Source organism: Scomber scombrus, chromosome 2 (genome assembly GCF_963691925.1).
Source record: "Scomber scombrus chromosome 2, fScoSco1.1, whole genome shotgun sequence".
Lineage (NCBI taxonomy): Eukaryota > Metazoa > Chordata > Actinopteri > Scombriformes > Scombridae > Scomber > Scomber scombrus.
In genome coordinates this window covers 22135525-22155866 of record NC_084971.1, presented here as the reverse complement: position 1 = coordinate 22155866, position 20342 = coordinate 22135525, and the positions used below count along the sequence as shown (strand labels likewise).

Sequence of the window (20342 nt, the reverse complement as noted above, 5' to 3'; positions counted from 1 at the left end):
TTTCCTCCTTTAAGTCGTAAGAGATTGGTCTATTGTCCAGCAGGCCAGTTGTCAACAGTAGCAGACGAGTAGCTTTCTGCAGCTTCAGGTGTCTCAAACGTCTTGGTTTCTGCTCCCTCCTTCGCCATTAGGCTACAATGAATGTGGCAGGATGTCGGAATCCATACCTGACGCCCCTGGTTTTGCATTTAACCTTAATGTTGTCAAAGCGATGTTGCTGTTACAGTATGTCCTCAGCCAAGTCAGGAAATATGTAAACTCTTTTCCCATTATAATCCAGCATCGACTGTCTTGCTAGGCTCAGGATGCGCTCCTTTACTTGGTAGTGATGAATATGCACAAGAAGTGCTCTTGGTCTCTCATTATTTGGCTTCTGTAATGTTCGGTGTGCTCTGTCTATTTTTATAGACTCAGCAAAGTTGTTCTTTCCCAAGAGTGTTGGGAGCAGCTCTGTTACGAAATCTGTCGGCCGACCTTCCTCTGACTTTTCTGGGATGCCAACTATACGTATATTATTTCGCCTTGACCGAGCCTCCAAATTGCACATCTTTTCCCGTAGCCTCTTGCACTCTGCAGCTAGCTCCGTGTACCGTGCCTCCAAGTAAGCAATTTGGGTCATGTGTACGCCCAAAGCCTGTTCCGTTTCAGTAAGCCTGTCGGTGATGTCAGTCAAAGATACCTTCACTTGTGTTAAGGTCTGCGCAATAGCATCAAACTTCACACCAAATGTCCTATTCAGGCTAGTTATGGCATCCATAACATTTTGAATGCTAGGTGAACTGGTGCTAGCTTCACCGCCTCCCTCGTTAGCATTGTCGTCTGCTCTGAGTTTTTCAGCACCCTCCGTCGCCATTTTCTCACTTTTCTTCGACTGCTCAATTCGTTAATGTTTCAATAAGCAGTGACATCTGCATATAGATGTATGGGAAAGACATCATTAAACACCTATAGGACATTTCAGTCCTCCAGTAGAGTCCAAGGCACATTGAAGCTGTTCTGGCAGCAGGAGATGTCCCAAAACCTTACTGAGACACATTATGTTGTTTGTTTTTTTCCTTTAATTTGTCACCCGCATGTTTGTTGATATCTGGAAAATTGGAAGATTCTCTGTGTGAAATTAAATTCAAACTAGCCAAGTCAGCCATAACGGTCCCTTGGGAAGATGCCATCGAGGAGGCATATGAAAGGAAAAAGCTGCACTACGCCAACCTGGCAGCTGAAGCAGAGGAAATGGGCTGGAGTGTGAAGGTGCACCCTGTGGAGGTAGGCTCCAGGGGCTTCATTGCTGGTTCCACAGCAAGGCTCTTGAAGGTAGCTGGCATCAGAGGGCAGACCCAGAGGAAGAAAGGAGACAGGGTGGGGAGCCAAATGACCACTTAGTCCCATGCGGCACACACCCAGGTCTGATCAGCCTGCGGTGGGCCTGCCTCAGCTTAGGGTGTCTTGTGATGAATGGCCGATTCACCCAATGAAGCTGGGGTACACAACTGAAGATGTGTTGCATGGGAGGAAACATCACTAAGTGGTCATCCAACCAAGAGGACATCTCACAACCTATTCAAGGAAAGTGCTGAGCTGAATCATTAGGGATTGTAACACCTAGTCCTATTAAGCAATCTGAAGCAATATATATATGTATTCTTTTTTTAAATTGTATTTATTTGAGTGGGAATAAATGCCATTATTTTATTTATTTATTTATTTTTCCACAAATCGTAATTAAATGGGTGGGAAAAAAATTCTTTGAAATAATGATAATAAATAAATAAATTTTAAAAAAAAGTTTTGCCCAAATATAGAGCAACGAAATGTGATTTATGTCTCCCAACAAAAATAATTTATATATGTGCTATAGTAACTTGCACTGATAAATTGAGCCTCCTTTGACCAAAACAAATAGCTTGATGTATGTATGTTCTGAGCCAATTGATCTAGTGGTTTATGTATTTGATGATTTAATTACTAGTATTTGCATTGTAGCAATTTTGGATGTTTAAATTTATAAGCTCTCATTATCAGGGGCACCACTTACCAGATTTGGTAAGAACATTTTAGTTTATTAATTGATTAATTAATTAAGTTTAATAAATCAATCAATTTTAATCAGTCAAATTTATGAATCCATGGCTCTGCAGTTCAATATATACCCTGTTTCACTTCAAAGAATAGACACACACAATTGAGTGAATTTTATGGATTTTATTGACTACACTACTAATAAATGATGAATAAATAAATGTAATGATAAACTTGCAATACAATATGAATTCAACAGATTGTTACTCATTATAGCGACATGAATGAAAGATGATGAATGATGTATTTGAATGAACGATATGTAATTATGTGGAAGCTAAGAAACTTAAGTTTTACTGAGTTTTACTTTTAAAGAACATTTTAATTACTCAATCTGACATCAATCCTTGATTAATGCAGTACTTGGATCCTACTTTCATCGATGGAGGACCTCAGCTGTCCATCCTTCAGAACCACGCCTACGCCCACAAAGTGGAAGATCTCAGAGAGCGTGCATCGGTCCGGGCAGGGTGTGGATGGTCCGGGTTGGCTGGTCTCCTGTCAGACTGCCTGGTCCAGTGATTGTCTGCCTGCAGGCTTTGTCCCTCTCAATTATGATGAGTCGTTGGGCTGACAGATGTTTATCTGCCGAAAAGCTCTCATATGTTGATGACAAATGGAGGAAAAAGTCCAATTTAACTCTTTCACTGTTTAATAACTTTTCTGGAGGGATCTCAGTGCAGGCCACATGTCAAATCCCGCACACGTCGGCTACAGCATTAATCCTTTTTACATGTCACTAGATTGTCTCTATATTTTAGATATTTTATTTGTTATGTTAGAAATTCTATCATGTTGTTATTTCTATTTAAAAATAAATATGGATCAACTTTCAACAAAGTTGAAGGTGTTGTTTGTTGTTTTGACATCAGCTAACAGTAGCTGGTTTATTTCATCTTTCTTTAAGACTACTGCTGCCTTCTGATGCCAGGGTTTTGCATCATCACTCTGGGGTTTTTTGCAGGTGTAGCAATTGTTCACCAGAAATCTGGTAAGTACTGACTGGACACTCCCAAAACTGTATGTATAAAAAGAGGAATCAGTGGTGATGGGAGAGCATTGTTTACCCCAGGAGTATCTTGGTCTTAACCACAACCCTTAACAGAGGTAAGATAGTTGCTTTTTGGAAAGATTTCTATTAAAGACTATTGGACTGTAGTACATTACTGATAAATGTGTCTCCACCAGTACTCTTCTGCTTTCCAGAGTGAAAATGGGGGAATATGAAGTGACTGTCTTCACTGGAAACCTGGCCTTTGCCAACACTTTCAACAACGTCTTTATTAAGCTGGTAGGCACAGATGGGGAGAGCAACCGCACATGGCTTGTGAACATTAAAGGTGCTGCAGCATTTGGACAAGGAAAAGTAAGTCTGAAATATCCCTTCTATTTTTAAATGTATAGCATGCTTCTTTAAATTTGCCTATATGAGATTATATTTGATATATGAGATTATAGCTGATGTGAATCAACTCAGCTACAACTCCACAACCTATTTTCTGCAGGGAATTGTCCACCATTGTACTTTGAGTAATAGTATACTAATTATTGAGGTGTGACAGTTCAATTCTGTGTTATTAAATGTGCTTCATCTGTTGTTGTTTTTTTCTTTTATTACTCCAGGTGTCTTCTTTTTCTGTGTCCTGCCCTAAATCCATCGGAAAGCTAGTGCTGATAGAGCTAGACAAACAGTGTCTCCCACTGTTCCCCGATGATGCTTGGTTCTGTTCCAAGGTGGAAGTAAAATATCCAGAAGGAGACATCTACAGCGTTCCCATCTACCGCTGGATCAGTGACAGCGAGGTTCACCGGTTCAGTGAGGCAACAGGTTTGTTGAAATTTGCTTGTCTGACATGCTGTACACTTCACTGACCACAGAGGACATGAAAGAAAGACAGGCTCTGCAAGCTAGACTATAAAGAGACTGGAGCAAAATCATGCCTATATACTGTATCAACAGTTGTAAACCTTCTTTTTTCTCTTTAAAGCTCTGAGAGTCTTTGAACACAACCATCATCTTGGCAAGTACACGCGGCAGCAGGAGCTGAAGCAGCGAGAGAAAGACTATCGGTGAGAGCTCTGTTTGCATGTATTGTAGCATAATTTAAAGCCCCAAACTAAAATGCATCCAAACCTCCCACAGTTTTGGTTTGGTATGTTCATGACATACAGTATCAGTCGAATGTTTGGACACACTTTCTCATTCAAATGAATGGGAAAGTGTGACCAAATTTTTGACTGGTACTGTATAATGGTAAATTAACCATCATACAAATATTTAGTTTATTATGGTTGCATTCTCTAAATTATCTAAAGTCATGTTTTTCACAAAGCTGCTCTTCTCTGTTTTTACCAAGCTGGGATGTGTATGCAGAGGGAATGCCCCACACTATAGAGGCAAAAGACCCTCTTTCTCTGCCTGCTGAGGTCCGCTTTTCCTTCACCAAGACTGCAGAGTTTGCTTACACTGCAGCCACAGGGTGAGGTCCTACCTGCTTTCCAGTCAAAGTGATTTAATGAAACAGTTTAATATTTCGGGAATTACACTCATTTGCTGAATTGCAGGAAATAAGATGACAACATGGTGTAGATAACATTGTCACATCTGCCTGTTAAATATGAAGCTAAAGCCATTTGTACTGTTACAGCCAGCCATTGTTTTTATTTTCTAGGCTGGCTGAGCTGAGCTTGAAGGGACTGGCTGACAGCACAGAGAACTGGACAGACTTTGATAGTATTAAGCGGGTGTTCTGCTGCAAAAGGACTGACATATCAGGTATTGCACTACAATGGTACAATATAACTCCCAATAGCTCATTCATATTATGCCAGGTGTTAAACATTGTTGTAAGATTTGGCAGAGAAGGAAGCATGTATGTATCAAAACATGACATTTCCTTCTTATTTTTTAGCCTTAACAATTACATGTAAACTGTAAACATCAAACTAAAAACAGCATCCAGTAACCAGTATGAAGTTAATCTCCGTTCTCTTTACAGATTATGTCCAGAAACACTGGAAGGAAGATGCGTTTTTTGGCTACCAGTTTCTAAATGGCACCAACCCCATCTTGATCCAACGTTGCACAACTCTGCCTAAAAACTTCCCTGTCGATGAGGCCCGTATGGCTGACGTCATTCATCCCAGCCTGTCAGGTGAAATGAAGGTGATTATTTTTTTCCTCATTCTCCTGGAATAAGTAAATTGTCTCCCATTGATCTTAATATCAGAACCATATGTTAAACTTGGAACTTTGACTTGATTACCAGAATATATACGATCTCATCTGATTTAAAGTGCCAGTCAAGAGTTTGTCATTGTCACTAAAATTTCAAACAGAAAGGCAACATATTCCTGTGTGACTACAAGTGTCTGGATGGAGTGAAAACAAACACCATCAATGGGAAGAAGCAGTACTTGGCGGCTCCCCTCGTCCTGCTCTACAAAACACCCAATGATAATCTGGTGCCAGTTGCTATTCAGGTAAGATTAGCTCACAAATGTATCTAATATGTTAGCTGTAAATAAAAATTAAAAACATGAAGTAGATGGTAGCTAAGACATCAGTTGGTCACTTTCCTTCATCTGCTAACAACTGACAGACTGGCAGTCTGACCCAAACACAAGTCAAGTCAGATCAAGTCTGACCTCTTTAAGGTCTTTACAATCTGTACATCAACTGTCCTTTAACCTTCAATTGGGATTTGTTTTTTTTAAACAGGAAATCTTAAAAAGACAATTTCTGAAAAATATATATGCATTATTGACCAGTACTGATCATGGATTGCATGACTTTATTCATTGAATGAATCACCTGTCTTCTTCTGTAGCTTAAGCAGACTCCAGCAGTTGACAATCGCATCTTTTATCCAACTGACCCTGAGTATGACTGGTTGATGGCAAAGACTTTTGTGAGAAGTGCAGATTTCAATGAACATCAGCTCAACACTCACTTGCTGCGCACTCACCTGCTGGCTGAAGTGTTTGCAGTGTCACTACTGCGCAACATGCCCATGGTGCATCCTCTGTACAAGGTAACTAAATGGGAGAATACTGAACTTACTGCAGTTCTTTTTTTTCTTTTTTCTTTTTTCTTTTTTTCCACCAAACTTCCTGATTTTGTATCCTGTATGGACTATTTTAGTGTATTTTGGCATTGCAAGATGTACTTTGTTATAAGGCAATACTGTTACTAACACAGCGTCATCTTTTTCTCAGCTCCTCATTCCTCACACTCGCTACACTCTGCAGATCAACTTACTTGCTCGAAGTAACCTTATATCTGAGGAAGGAAATTTCACAAAGGTAGGAGAAGACCAACAGGCAAAGAAGAGCACTACCTTAACAATGTTTTAAATATAAAGTACAGTATTTGTCTCTTAACTATATTCCTTACATTTTTTACTGTTCCTTAGTTTGCATCTTCTGGTGGAGAAGGAATGGTCACAATCCTGAGGAGATCACTGTCCGCAATAACCTACAACTCCCTCTGTATACACGACGACATTGCTGAGCGTGGGCTACAGGACGTGCCAAACTTCTACTACAGGGATGATGGACTCAGGTTGTGGGATATCATCTACAGGTAGAGCATTGAGTTTATGATTTATACTGGTGCAAAATGATTGTTGATTTAGTGGCGTGTAGTTATCATGCTACACTGCAAATGGAGACAGCAAAGTATACTAAAGTGAAAAAAACATGAGTGTGCCTGAGATAAGGGTTAGGGCTAGAGGTGACATGAGAAACTTCAGCAGGAATAGCTTTTATTTTCTACTTGGTGGGAAAAACTCATTAAACATACAGTGTCAGTCAAAAGTTAGCAAGGTATGTCTAAACTTTTGACTGGTATTGAAACTACAGTGGTGTCATACAGAAACTAAGCAATGAAATGGATCACATGTTCTCCTTGACTGAAGTAGTGGTGGCAGGATCAGATTAGCTGGCCAGCACAAAGGCTACACATCTGAGTTAATGAGATTGTGCCAGCAGTGAACACCATTCCTCGTAGGAAAGCAACCAGAAAATACAAATATAGGAGTAGAGGGAAGATTTTGTTCCACTGAGTTCATCCCATTGGAACCTGATATTCAGACTGAATAGCCATAATGTTACCAATCTTTTATGTAGATCCACCCTGTGCAAGGGTTTGTTTTTAACTATCATTAATCACTCGGTGCTCATGTATCTAACTGCTCTGACATCATTTATAATTAATATTGAGCCTGGGTACACCCATGCTCTCATTCGAGCAAGATTCTACTTCGCTCAGAAAGTTAGCAAGGCCACCAAGACAAAATTTTCGCCTGAGATAGGGAACCAATCACAGAAAAGGGAGGCATGCTCAAGGCAATGACGACCATAGAGCGACTCTGTTTACATTCAGCATGGCGGCCACGGAGGTGCAGCAACCGTTCAAAGCAGCAGTAGATTGTGTGCTAAATAAATTGGAAGGCAAGTTCACTTTGAAAATAGAACAAAAACTTGCGCTACATGATTTTTCCTTCATAAAAAGGATGTGTTCGCGCTGCTCCCTACAGGCTCTGAATATGTCAACATCTATCGTTGATATGATTGGCTGTACATTTTTCCAGTAGCGTACAGAAGCATTTGATTGACATTTGTTGATCCTGCCTCAAATACGAGGAAATGAACGGCTCCTCGCCAGACCCTACCTCAATCTCACATGAGATTGAGACGCGGCCTGGTGTTAGCCAAGCTAGTATTAGCCAGTATATGACAAAGAAATATAGAGAATAATAGAGAATTAGCAGTCAATGTTTGGAATACAATACATGTTGCCCATTTTGATGTAGATTTGATTTAGATAAATAAACATGCCCAACAAGTTGTCCTAACATAGGACATAGGATTGTTCTTTTATGTAACTCAATTAGTTTTCTCATTAAGGATTTTTTAAATCATTAATGTTCCTGAAAAGCTGAAACATATGTGTGGGTTTTTTTGTCAATAATTTATTAGTATTCATTAATGTAATGTCATATCAACTACCTCATTCTCAAATCCTAAAATGTTTCAGTTTCTGTGGGGTTTTTTCTCTTCCTCTTTTAGGTCTTTCTCTGTTCTTTACCAATGATTTTTTGTTTTGCAATTCTGTCAGTTAGACCCGCTTAATGCAATATCCTCTTTGTGTGATGAAATATATAAAATGCAAAATGTTTATAATGAGCTTTTGTTGGGAATATTTCAAAGAGGTGTTTATTCTGTCTTATAATAATTTTAAATTTGTGGTGCTGTTGAATTTTATTGTGTTGAGGTGAGAAGTGTTTCTGAAATTTACAGTAATCTGCCCTGGCTAATGTAAGTAGGATGGATAGAAATGCTTCTCAGTATTTGACACAACAAAATGACAAGTAATCAAACATTCCAGGACTGATCCTTTTCTACAAAAAAAACCAAACATCTGTTTTAATATTACAGATCATGTGTTGTCTTAGTTTTAACATTTCTCGACCCATTAAGAGCAATGCTGTATCATTTATTCTATGTTTCTTTTATTATTGATTTTCCCTTTAAATATCAAGTGGTCTTGGTGTTAGATGAAGAAGATATTAAGAGAGAAAAATTACAGTACAGCCATACTATAACCCCAACAGGTGGTATCTGTTGAAGACTTGAATTAGGATCTGTATGGGACTATATTTCCTAAATTTCCCCAAGGGGATCAATAAAGTTTTCATCTATCTATCTATCTATCTATCTATCTATCTATCTATCTATCTATCTATCTATCTATCTATCTATCTATCTATCTATCTATCTATCTATCTATCGATCTATCTATCGATCGATCGATCGATCTATCTATCTATCTATCTATCTATCTATCTATCTATCTATCTATCTATCTATCTATCTATCTATCTATCTATCTATCTATCTATCTATCTATCTATCTATCTATCTATCTATCTATCTATCTATCTATCTATCTATCTATCTATCTATCATATTGGGAAAAGAGAATTTGAGATATCCTTCCATTATATTAGAGCTTCAATTAAAGTTGTAATGTCCACTGCGTCAAATATTGCTGTGAGGTTCTATAAAGAATTCTCTGATGTGATTAAATTATCTTACAAAATGGAGTGTTTCTACTGCAGCGTGCATGAAAAATCTATAATCTAGAATATATAATACAGAACACATTTCTCATAGGTTTGTGCAGGAAATTCTCTGCTACTACTACAAGAATGATGATGAAGTCAGGCAAGACACCGAACTGCAGAAGTGGATTGGGGACATTTTTGAACATGGATTCCTTTCCCGAGCAGGCACAGGTGGGCTTTAAAAGCTCAATCTTCATGATATATGATGTGTTATATTCAGATGTATATACCATTATATTATCATAATGCACACATAAATCAAAGTTTTCTTTAATCATCTAAATGTAACACAGATTATTCTCTCTAATTCTCAGGAATTCCTCAGAAATTCTCCACTGTGGCTGAGTTGGTCAAGTTTGTCACCATGGTGCTTTTCACCTGCTCAGTCCAGCATGCATCTGTCAATACTGGACAGGTGAGTCATTGTAATGCAGCGGGATGATCAATTATAATATTTATTTAATATTTTAAATTTTAGTTGTAGTAGTATAGTATTGATCAGGTTTTGTAGTCTTCTCTGAACTGAAGAGATTAATGAATTCTGCCTTAAGAAATAACATTGGACTTTGAACCTTGAACATAAAAAAACATGCTGATTTTAAATGTACATTTTGCTGTCTGGCTTTAAACTTTCTTTTCTATAGAGCTCCAATAATTCTAAAATTTGTAATGCTACACTGTAAATAATCCATACCATATTTCCATTAATAATGGATTCATTGCAGTATGACTATGGTGCCTGGATGCCCAACACTCCTATCACCCTGAAACTTCCTCCACCAACCAAATGGGGGACAACAAGCGAGGCAATGATGCTGGAGACATTCCCCGATGTCGGCACAACGGTTAACGGGATGGCCACCATGTGGCTACTCAGCAGGCAGTCCTCTGACTTTGTAAGTGCCCAAATTACATAAACCACATTTAAATTACAGTTTGTGTAAAGTAGATAAATATGTCATCGAGCCAAGATTGTATGTTTTACTAGCATTAAAGGGTTACTGAACATATTGTTGATCTCATCAGGTCCCTCTTGGTCAATACCCAGAGGAACATTTCAGAGAGGAGATTCCCTGCAAGCTAATAAAGGAGTTTCAAGAAGAACTTGACGCTTTAAGTGCAGCCATCAAAACCCGAAACAAGAATCTGGATGTCCCTTACACATACATGGATCCAAAGGAGATAGAGAATAGTGTGGCCATCTGAATATCAGAAAGTTTGACCTCTTAAGCTGTTGATGAAATTTAGACCCACTTTAACAAATGGTGAGGCAGGGAAGAACTGCATGCTCTGTTTTGTGCTAGCGTTAAAATGAGAAGAAACTACTGTATGTGATAATCATATGATGATTCATGATGGTGAACTGTGGTGAGAAATTAGCATTTTAAACCATACATGAAAATACATTGCAGCTTATTATAAATTGCATAAAGGTGAAAGACATGTTTCTTACACATAGTGTGGAAAAAGTTGATTTTATTATTTTTTGTCTCAACATTAAAATGAACTAATCCATTATTCTCCTATGAACATATGTTTGCTCTGAAAAATGTCTGCATGTCACAGCTGTGACCATTAAAGCTTGATCTGTACTTGAGTTTGTTTGGACTGACTGATATGTTCTAGAAAATTGTTTTAAATGTGAATGTTTGTGTGGTAAACAATAAAAAACAATTTCATAACCAGTATTCACCTAGTTTTCTCATAATTTTCATAATGAACTTTATTTAAAACAGGAAAAAAAGTTATCTCTAAGAAAAATACATATTCACTGTAAATGTCCTCCAATCTCAATATCAACAGTAGAAACCCTGGTTTGTCTTTTTAAGTTTGCCCTTGTTCACTTTTAAATGTAATCATTAGAAATGCTAGACAACATTGTTTAAATGTGTTTTTGGCTTATTTGAGTTACAGCTACAGAAAGGTGACAAATTAAAGTAAAAACCTGAATAAATGAGTGGAGAAACATAATGAATGGAGATGCTTCAACACTGGTGCACTGCATGGTACAATTAAGCAATTAGTATCCAATCATGCTCTATGTCATGTATACAAATGCTGAACAGATCCAGTCAATCCTGCTTTTGTATCAAGATGACAAGAGGAAAAGATCTGAGTGACTTTGAAAGAGGATTCTTTGTTGGGGCACAGATGGAAGGAGCATCAGTCACAAAGTACCATCAGCCATCACACTATACAACACCACAGCTCCCTGTATCTCCCACCCACACTAATGTTTTGTATATTTATTGTATATCGTATTTTGAGATGGTTTTATTGTTTATTTCATTTAATTTAAATTTTATTTTATTTTATTTGGAAATACTGTTATGTCATTTTTTGTATTTCGGGATCAATAAATAAATAAAGTTACCCTATAAAGACTGCTCAATTCGTTAATGTTCCAATAAGCAGTGACATCTGCATATAGATACACACATTGAAGCTGTTCTGGCAGTAGCCGTCTGTATATCTTGAAAATTGGAAGGTTCTCTTTGTGAAATTAAATTCAAACTAGCCAAGTCAGCCATAAACGTAACTACTGTGTAGGTTATAATGGATACAGTAATTAGAGCATGCCCATTATCATAACATTAGCCAAAAGATAAGTTGCTGGCTACAGCCTGTAACCACTGGCACATGTATCCCTTAATTTGGTTTTCAACTAAGCTCATCACAACACATGAAGAGTTGCTGGATTGGCCTGCTGATGGAAATTGAAAAGGCGGGCAAAATTCCAAATACATACTTATTATAGAGTCAGTCAGAGGGAGAGAGATAGAAACTAATGGTGAGAGATGACCCTGAAAGTGCCACAATTCCTACTTGACCTCACAGTATATTTGCTCTCTTCATATTTTTAGTTTGAAAATGAAACTATAGAACAAAACATTTCACTAAGCAACATAACGAGCTTTAAATTATTGACTATTTCCCGTTGTCATTTATCTGCAGAAGAGGTACAATTTTGATTTCCCGCCCATGCCACTATGGTTGCTGCATGTTTCCTTTTTTATAGATGACATAGGACAAGCTGAAACAGTAATAAACCACTATTGAATTTAGACTTATTCAGACATGGACTTGGAATAAACGCTTATGACATTTTTAGAGGCAAACATGTTTCTTAGTTTCGTTGTGTTCCCTATCTTTTTATCTTTTAGTAGACATGCTTACTCCCACTTACAAATGTCTCTGAAATAAGTCTACTGGTGTTCGGAAGGAAGCTGAATGAGCCTTTGACATTTAAATGAATTATGTACTTGGTCTGACTAATGTTTTAAATGCATAGTTAGTGTCCAGCATGGTGGGTTTACAGTCACCAACCCACAAAAGTAAATGCTGCAATTGATTGATAAATGAAACTTTTAACTTTAATGGCAGAAAATAATTATAAGGGACTTGATTAGGCTGTGAGAGATTTTGCTTTTTGAATTTTTAAAAATCATTTATGCTAATTTTGCAGACATTTTTAAAATACATTCCTCAACAAGTATTGAAAAATGTCCAAAAAGTAGTAGCTCAACACTTGATTCACAACACTTGGGTCTCCAGAAAACAGTCTATACTGCAGCCTTATGCCATTTATTTGTAGGTTTAAAAAAATCTCACTGTAGCTTTAATTCCTGTATTCAATTAATCAGTCATCAATATTTATAGTTCCTGAAAGCTCTTCCTTTCATTAATGACAATCTGACTAAACAATGCCACAATTGAACATCTAAGTATAAATCGCAGGGTACATTACTTGGATGCTGAAGTATTAATTTACACAAATCATGTACAGTAATACATGTTTTGTCTATCCAGATTAGGATCATTTGGTATTTTGTATTACCCCCCTTTAAAAAAAAAAAAACAAATATAAAAATTCACACAATAATAAATGAGGTGTCAAACAGGTGATATTTTTTGTAATAATAATCTCTGTATGTATTATTTCCTTCGGCTACTCCTCACTCTTGATTTTTGACTGATCCTTAGCATAATATTGCATCTTCTGGTGGACAGGGTTTGATCCCAATCCTGAAGAGATTACTGTCCTCAGTGGCCTACAGTGCCCTCTGTTATACCAGTCAACATTGCTGAGGGTGGGCTTGAGGGTGTGCCAAACTTCTACTACAGAAATGATGGACACGTGGGATGTGGGATATCATCCACAGCTTCTATACATGTGGGCAATTTTTCCAGCATAATCTTGGTTTTTATTAGGTATTGGTTTTATTAGTGATACAATAGTATAGTAGTACAATTGCTGTACTAGTGTGTATGCACTTTTAAGGCAATGTAATAATATAAGATTTCTAATTTAAACTTGCATTTAACAAACATAGCATTCACCTCTGTTGCCATATTTCCAATCAAAGTTATGGGTTTAGGATTAGAAAGAGAAAACAAAATCTTAATAATAATGCAAGTTCCCTGTTTGGCTAATTCTGTCCCCTGTGTCAGGCACAGCTAGTGGTAGAAAGTCTCCTCAGTGCCCAGGAAATTATGAGTTTTTATATATTAAGGAAACACAAACGGTAGCTGAGCCAAGTCCAGGGTGTTTTGAAATGTACTGTAGTAGTCAGGCAGCTCCACAGGGATTGACTTCACCGCTTTCACCTTTTTCAGAAAAAAAGGCCGCTTGGAAAGTCTCTAAGTAAAAAAAAGGAAAATGATGAGCAGCACCATAAAAAAACATTTCTTTACATTGTCAAAGAGCACAAAGAGGAAATAAAAACAATAACTTACTTTTAATAAGCATGCTATTGCTTAAAGCCAACCACAAACAAAGGGCTGAATAACTGAGATCCTGAGATATAGTGGTGGTCTAAAACCTTATTAGAATTTGTCATTTGTCATGTGTACTTTAAAATACCTTAAGGTATGTGAAGGAAGTGCTTGGCCTCCTCTGCAAGACTGATGCTGAGGTTTGCCAAGACAACAACAGGAGAACCTAAAGAAAACATTTTGTTTTATTATATAAAATTATTCATTTATATTCATATTTCTTGGGTGAACATTTATTTACAGATTGCTCCTGTACATTATATGATTTTTTTGTATTTTGATGAATTTGCAAGAATCCCTCAAAGTCTCTCAACTTTGACTTGGTCAAGTTTCCCACTATGGTAATGTTGACTTGCTCCAGTCAGCAGTTGGCTGTCAACTCTGTACACGTGTCTCACTCTAAACTTTAAACATGATAATTTACACTAAATATACTGTATTATATTATTCCACATTTGCCTTTTTTGTCTTCTCTTCTCAAATGAATCATGACACATAGCGAATAGCACATGATAATCTAACCATCTCATTGCAAACAAATCTCCTGTCAGATTTGGTGTTATTTACATTATGCTTATTTACATTAAAAAAAATTGTTACAATGTGACTATGTTGGCAGGTTGACCAACACTCCCATCCTGTAATGCCCTCCAGCAACCACAAATGGGGGGAAAAATGAGGCAATGCAGTTGCAGACATTCACATTTCATTCATTGTCCACCATGTGGCTACTCAGCAGGCAGTCGTCTGACTCCGTAAATGCCCTAGACATCATGTCCATATACTGTATCTTAATACTTTTTGTAGTATTCAAACTCTCCAATCTCAGTGAAATAAAAACCATAATCAACATACTATCTGATTAGATCTTAAATATGTCAACCTGGTTCTTGGAACTGTATCTCTGCATATTTTTTAGGGTTAGGGTTAGTTAGTTAGGGTTAGGGTTAGGGTCAGAAAAGAAAAGAAAAAAACAAATAAAAACAAAACACACATCATAATGATGTTGGTCATGATTTGTTCTTCGTCTTGTTAACACAACATTGCATTTTTTTCCAGGTTTCCTTTGTCCAACACCCAGAGTAGAATTTCTGCAAGGATATTCCCTGCAAGGACTTTCAAGGAGAGATTGACATTTTGAGTACAGTGGTCAAAACCAGAAATGAGAGCCTGAAGGTCCCTTTCACATACAACAGTGGAAAACAGTGTGGCCTTTTGAATTTTACAGTGACGTTTCCTGATCAAGTATGTCTTTCCTCTCATGAGTTTCCGCTCATGAGAGAATCCTAATTACTTTCCAGTAATTACTTATTAGAAATGTATACACCAAGTAGTTCATTCCACATGCCTTCTGTATTTACATTCAGGGCATTTAGCAAACGTTCTTATCCAGAAATGGTCAGGTGTTTGTTCAATGGCTGGACTCTGTAATTCTTCATCAACACGTTATGAAAAAGCTGTTTTTAATGTTGTTTTTAGCTTTGGATTACTTGTATTTACCTCCTCTATGCCATGTTAGAAGAACTGCATCATCATGAAATTGTAAATTGGAGAGGTTGCAGATTGTGGTGTGCTTGTGTATTTAAGTTTGTTCAGGAATATTCTTACATGTACGTATGGGCTATATATTGAGAGGATTATTCATGAATATACTGTAGACTTTTATTTCACTCAGCTATTGGCGCTTGTATTTTGTAGTTTTCTCCAGCCCGCTTTTCCCTGCACACCTGCCCTGCATCAGTCTTGTTAGTCTTGCCCTGCTTGCTGCATTTTCCCTAGCTTAGTAGCACCTTTCCTGTTCTCCTGTTCCACCTGCACCTCATCCCCTCATCAGATTAGTTTGTTTTTAAGTCCTGTTTCTTAGTTTAGTATTGTTGGATCCTTTGTTCAGTCTTGTTCTGTTTCTGGTTTCCTCTGATCTGCCAGCTTTGCTGTGCCTGCTCAAACCTAAAATAAAGACATTATTCTTTAGCCTTGCGCTGCCTATGATCTACTGCATTTGGGTCCACCTGCTCTGCTCCACATAGCAGTAACCCTTTCAGAAACTGTTCTGCTTGTTCAGTCTTGTTGCTAATGTTCTATTTGCCAGTTGATTTAATATTTCTGTACCAATTTTGGCTCAGAGACAACACCATTGTAGTGTGCTTGCACAACTTTGTCTCATGTCACCTTTTCTGTGGCACTAATAATGCTGCTAATATGCTGTCATTTATGTCTGTAATGATAATGTCCAGTGGCGGTTTTAGCTTATATGGTGCCCTGGGTGAACCCCCTTTCAGTGCCCCCATTTTTGCATCAGTAGGCTACCATACAAATGATGTGCACTAGATTCCCCGCTCCTCCTTCTTTGGGCTTTCAGTGAAGAGACCTGTGGTCAACCCACCCCCCTCCCCATCTCCTACTTCTGATTGTGAGATCTTCTCAGAAGGCAAAAACCTGCTAGTTCACAAATTAGGACGAGGGCACCCATTCCAACAAGGTTAATTGACCCATCAATTGTGAAAGTGTAAAAAGCAGATGTGATGTGCAAACAAGCGATAGAAAACTGTTTTTTCCCCTTCTTTTCATTTGGTGTGTACGCACTGTGCCACCCTGGCAAGATGCCGCCCTGGGTGGCTGCACATATTGCCCATATCGAAATCCGCCACTGATTATGTCACTTGGTCAATAACTTTGAAGTCTGTACAAGTTGACCTTGTAAACTGTGCGGTATACTTTAGAAAAAGTATGGCAACAATGCAAAAAAGTGATTTGTGGTATATTAAATATCTGTGAAACCACTGGTATTTGTTTTGAGTTATTGTAATAATGTCAACGTTATTCTGCAAATACAGTAGTTATCGCAACATTGAAGTAAGTTAGCCACCTAGAAGATTTTCATTAAAATTGGATGGAGATTTACTTTGTTGGTGGAGCTGCTTCGTTACCCCGTTGCTGCTCATTTCCTGCATAGATTTGCTCCTCAGTGGTTCTCCCTATATGCAATTGTGCACATGCAGTTGAGGTTTTTTTTAGCAGTAATATTTTGACAGTAAAGATACCTTATTATTAAAGCTGTTTGAAATGTTGTGTTACTGACAGTAATGATTTGGGCTGGTTTAAAAAAACCTGTGAGAGTGAGCTTAACAGCCAACATGATCAAACTTCAGCAAAGTCTTCCAACTTCTTCCAGGCGATATTACTGCATTTAGTCATTAATTTCTGGATATTTCAGAATACGGCACAAGTAAATGGTGGCTTTCACCACATACGCAACTGTGAAGGATGTGTGCGTGCATGCGTGCGTGCGTGTGTGTGTGTATTAGTCTGGTTAGGTGTTGTGTAAGTAAGGACATAGAGAGGAAATGCAGCAGATGGGACAAACCAACCCCAAAAACCAAAGCTACAATGCTGTAGAGAGGTATCTCTGGTGGGATTTCAGGGATGAAGAGGTGCCAGGGTGAAACCAGGATTGGACAGGAGAGCTAGACCAGAGCAGAATTTTCTTTTTTCCTTTTTTTTAATCTATACTTTGTTTGCTTGTCCTGCTGTACTCTCCTCCCCCTTCCTTGCTCTTTCCTACTTTAGGCCGTCCCCAGGCCCGTAGGAGGTTGCTGGCCTGTTGCAGGTCGGACTTTCTAAAACAGCCTCCATTCCTACAAGGGGGCTCTGTTCATTCGGTTCTGAGGAGCAACTTTCTATTTGAAGGTGGGTTAGGTGGAGATCGGGCCCTTGTACATCAAGCTGTTCCAAATCAGCCCTCTGCAGCCGTCAGGGCCTGAGGTGGTCCCAATCATTTAAAGCAATCATTGTTTTTAGATTTGAAGAAATAAATAGAACATAATATTCAATAGATGAAGTATGAGGTGTGACATATGCAAACAAGTCAGTAAAAAATAAATTGATAAAATAAATGTGTTTGCAACTGAGATTCATATAAATGATGATAATAATATTAATAATAATAGTAGCAATCATCATCATCATCCAATATGTGTAAAAACATTAATATTAATTATCTGTATAATAATCAACATCATTCTACCACTAGAAATATTCAGTGTAATAACATTTTAACATAATAATCGTCATTGTCACCATTTGCATATTACCAATAATAATACTAATCAACATCATAATCATCATCATCATCCTACTAATATTATAACAACACACCCTGCCTTTTAAATTAGCCAAGTTACCATAAATCATATGTTTTTCCATTGCTTCTGAGCGCCATCCCAGTGACATCCAGAGACTTCAGCACTCACATCCGATCTCATTGTCTCACCGAGGAGCTTTCAGACTTCTGCGGTGATCTTTGCCAACAAGAAACCTAAATCTGCCAACACTCCTATCTCCTATCCAGAGGGCATGTCTAATAAGTTCCTCAAAGTGGTCTCCTATATTTTCAAACTATCCACAATTTATTTAAGCATTCCCCACTTTTGATAATAATCCAATGGCCGTCTGCTCTGTAAAAATATTAAGATTACAGCATCTGCATAATGAACTGGTTATGTAGCAGACTGATTTACCTGATCTTGAATAAATGCAATAAAAGACAGCTGGAAGGTCAAATAAAGTGGTACTTAACCAGTGAGAAACGGGTACATTGTGCTTGAATGTCCTTCCCATCTCTATTTCATGTAAAGCTGAGCACTTAGTAAGATAATATTCAAATGCTAATTCACTATGTCCAGAAAACTTCAACAAACTGAGGGTCAAAGGTAACATTTAGTTGCCCTTTTCTGCTTTGTCCTAACGCCTGCTCTCTGATGAAGGACAACACGGCTGTTTAGCTCTGTGAATATTTCCTTACATTTAACGTCATCATTTATTATCTCTTATGACACTCATTAATGGGCCATTAGCACAAATAGATTTATTGTTTCCATGGAACAAGCCTAACAAAGACTGACTGTGAAGGTCTTTCGCCTTCATTTACTCCAGCTCGAGGTTGAATCGCTTTATTCTGCTTGAAGTGAAAAGCTGTTCTGTCACTTCGTGCGTGTGTGAACAAGAGGAGAAATACATAGTTTTGCTACCCTTCTAGCTACAACTGGAAAACCACAGAAAGGAAAACACCCTTGTGTCAGCTTTGCCTCTGCCGCCTGAAAATTGCTGTGCTTACCATGGTATTTTGCACATTTAATTTCCCGCATAATAATTCAACATCTTCAAATTAATTCATTTGACCTGAACCTTTAATTGTTTAATTTGCATATCATTTGCCAAGGCCTTCTTTTGTCGACACATACACTGTCTTGAATAAAGTAATTAAATACATTATTTATTTTTTATAAAATATATCCTGAATCAAAAAGTTGACTAATATTCTGATTGTAAATTCTGCCAAATACAGCACAGCAGCAGGCAAAGAGTAAACACACTATTCAGAGGACACAGTCTGTGAATTCAATGTTTTAGATGCAGCAGTAATTGGAGTTCAAGGACTCATATAGATATCAAGCACAGTAAGACAAAAATCTGGAAAACATTGTGAGTTCATACTTTGATCATTTCATCCAGCCCCAGCATATTAAAATAACCCTGGGGCATGATTATAATAAATATTCCTTTCTGAGTTTTCACTCTACTGTATTATTTTTCCACCTCCTCATACATTGTCTAAGGCTTTTGTTCAGAGTAAGTGTTAGAATCAGATTGCTGCCCTCTTTTTTTATTGGGGCACCACTTGCTGTTGATGCCCCTGTGCTCATGGGCAATATGTATACGCGGCACATGCAAAACAGTACAATGTAAACAATACTGGAACCTCCAGACTGGCACGTGTGGTCAAAAAGCTCATTTTTACCACATTTAAATATACATTTTACTTCTCAAGCAAGCCAGGCTGTCTAACAAAAATCTTAGCAGACTCCATTGTTCATCTTGAGAAATATCATTTATGAATCATTTTTGTTTTTTCCTGATTTACATTAAGGGACAGGTTCACAGTCTTTCAAGTCTGTCTAAAACAATAGTTAGATGCCCAAATGAATATTGAAACAGGTTGTGCTTGTGGTAATCATTCCTCCTGTTTATATTGGATACAAAAAGACTCAGTACTAATGTGATTTCAATGTAAATCCAGTCTTCCATTCAAACAAAAATGCATTTAAACATTTTTCATCAGTTGTCCAGGTTAGTCAAATGAAATGAATGTCTCACTCTTTTCAGTAACACATTCTCTTCTTTTTTCTACTATACTTCCAGCTGAGCTCATTAGGGAGTCTGTAACACTATATAGCCACTAGATTTGACTAACTTAAGACTGGTGAAGACTCATATTATTTTTAGGTAAATTTTAAAATACATTTTGCACAAAAAGGACTGTGGATTTCGTCCCCTGATCACTTGCATTGTAAGCACATCAGG

At 37.6% G+C, this 20342-nt stretch overlaps 1 protein-coding gene across 1 annotated transcript; it reads left to right on the top strand.

Moving 5' to 3' along the window:
- Positions 1 to 3158: 3158 nt before the first annotated feature.
- LOC133988284 (polyunsaturated fatty acid lipoxygenase ALOX15B-like) lies at positions 3159 to 10886 on the top strand. The gene is made up of 15 exons (XM_062427888.1): positions 3159 to 3183; positions 3265 to 3442; positions 3700 to 3904; positions 4065 to 4146; positions 4434 to 4556; positions 4749 to 4852; positions 5076 to 5242; positions 5416 to 5559; positions 5907 to 6110; positions 6295 to 6381; positions 6492 to 6661; positions 9256 to 9377; positions 9521 to 9621; positions 9932 to 10102; positions 10233 to 10886. The coding sequence occupies exons 2-15, from the start codon at positions 3290 to 3292 to the stop codon at positions 10410 to 10412; spliced, it is 2013 nt and encodes a 670-aa protein (XP_062283872.1). The 5' UTR covers positions 3159 to 3183; positions 3265 to 3289; the 3' UTR covers positions 10413 to 10886.
- The last annotated feature ends 9456 nt before the right edge of the window (positions 10887 to 20342 follow it).

Coding starts and splice junctions, on each gene's coding strand:
- LOC133988284 (XM_062427888.1), top strand. CDS start 3,290: ATGGGGGAATATGAAGTGACTGTCTTCACTGGAAACCTGGCCTTTGCC. Junction 3,443..3,699: donor CAGCATTTGGACAAGGAAAA/GTAAGTCTGAAA, acceptor TTATTACTCCAG/GTGTCTTCTTTTTCTGTGTC. Junction 6,382..6,491: donor AGGAAGGAAATTTCACAAAG/GTAGGAGAAGAC, acceptor ACTGTTCCTTAG/TTTGCATCTTCTGGTGGAGA.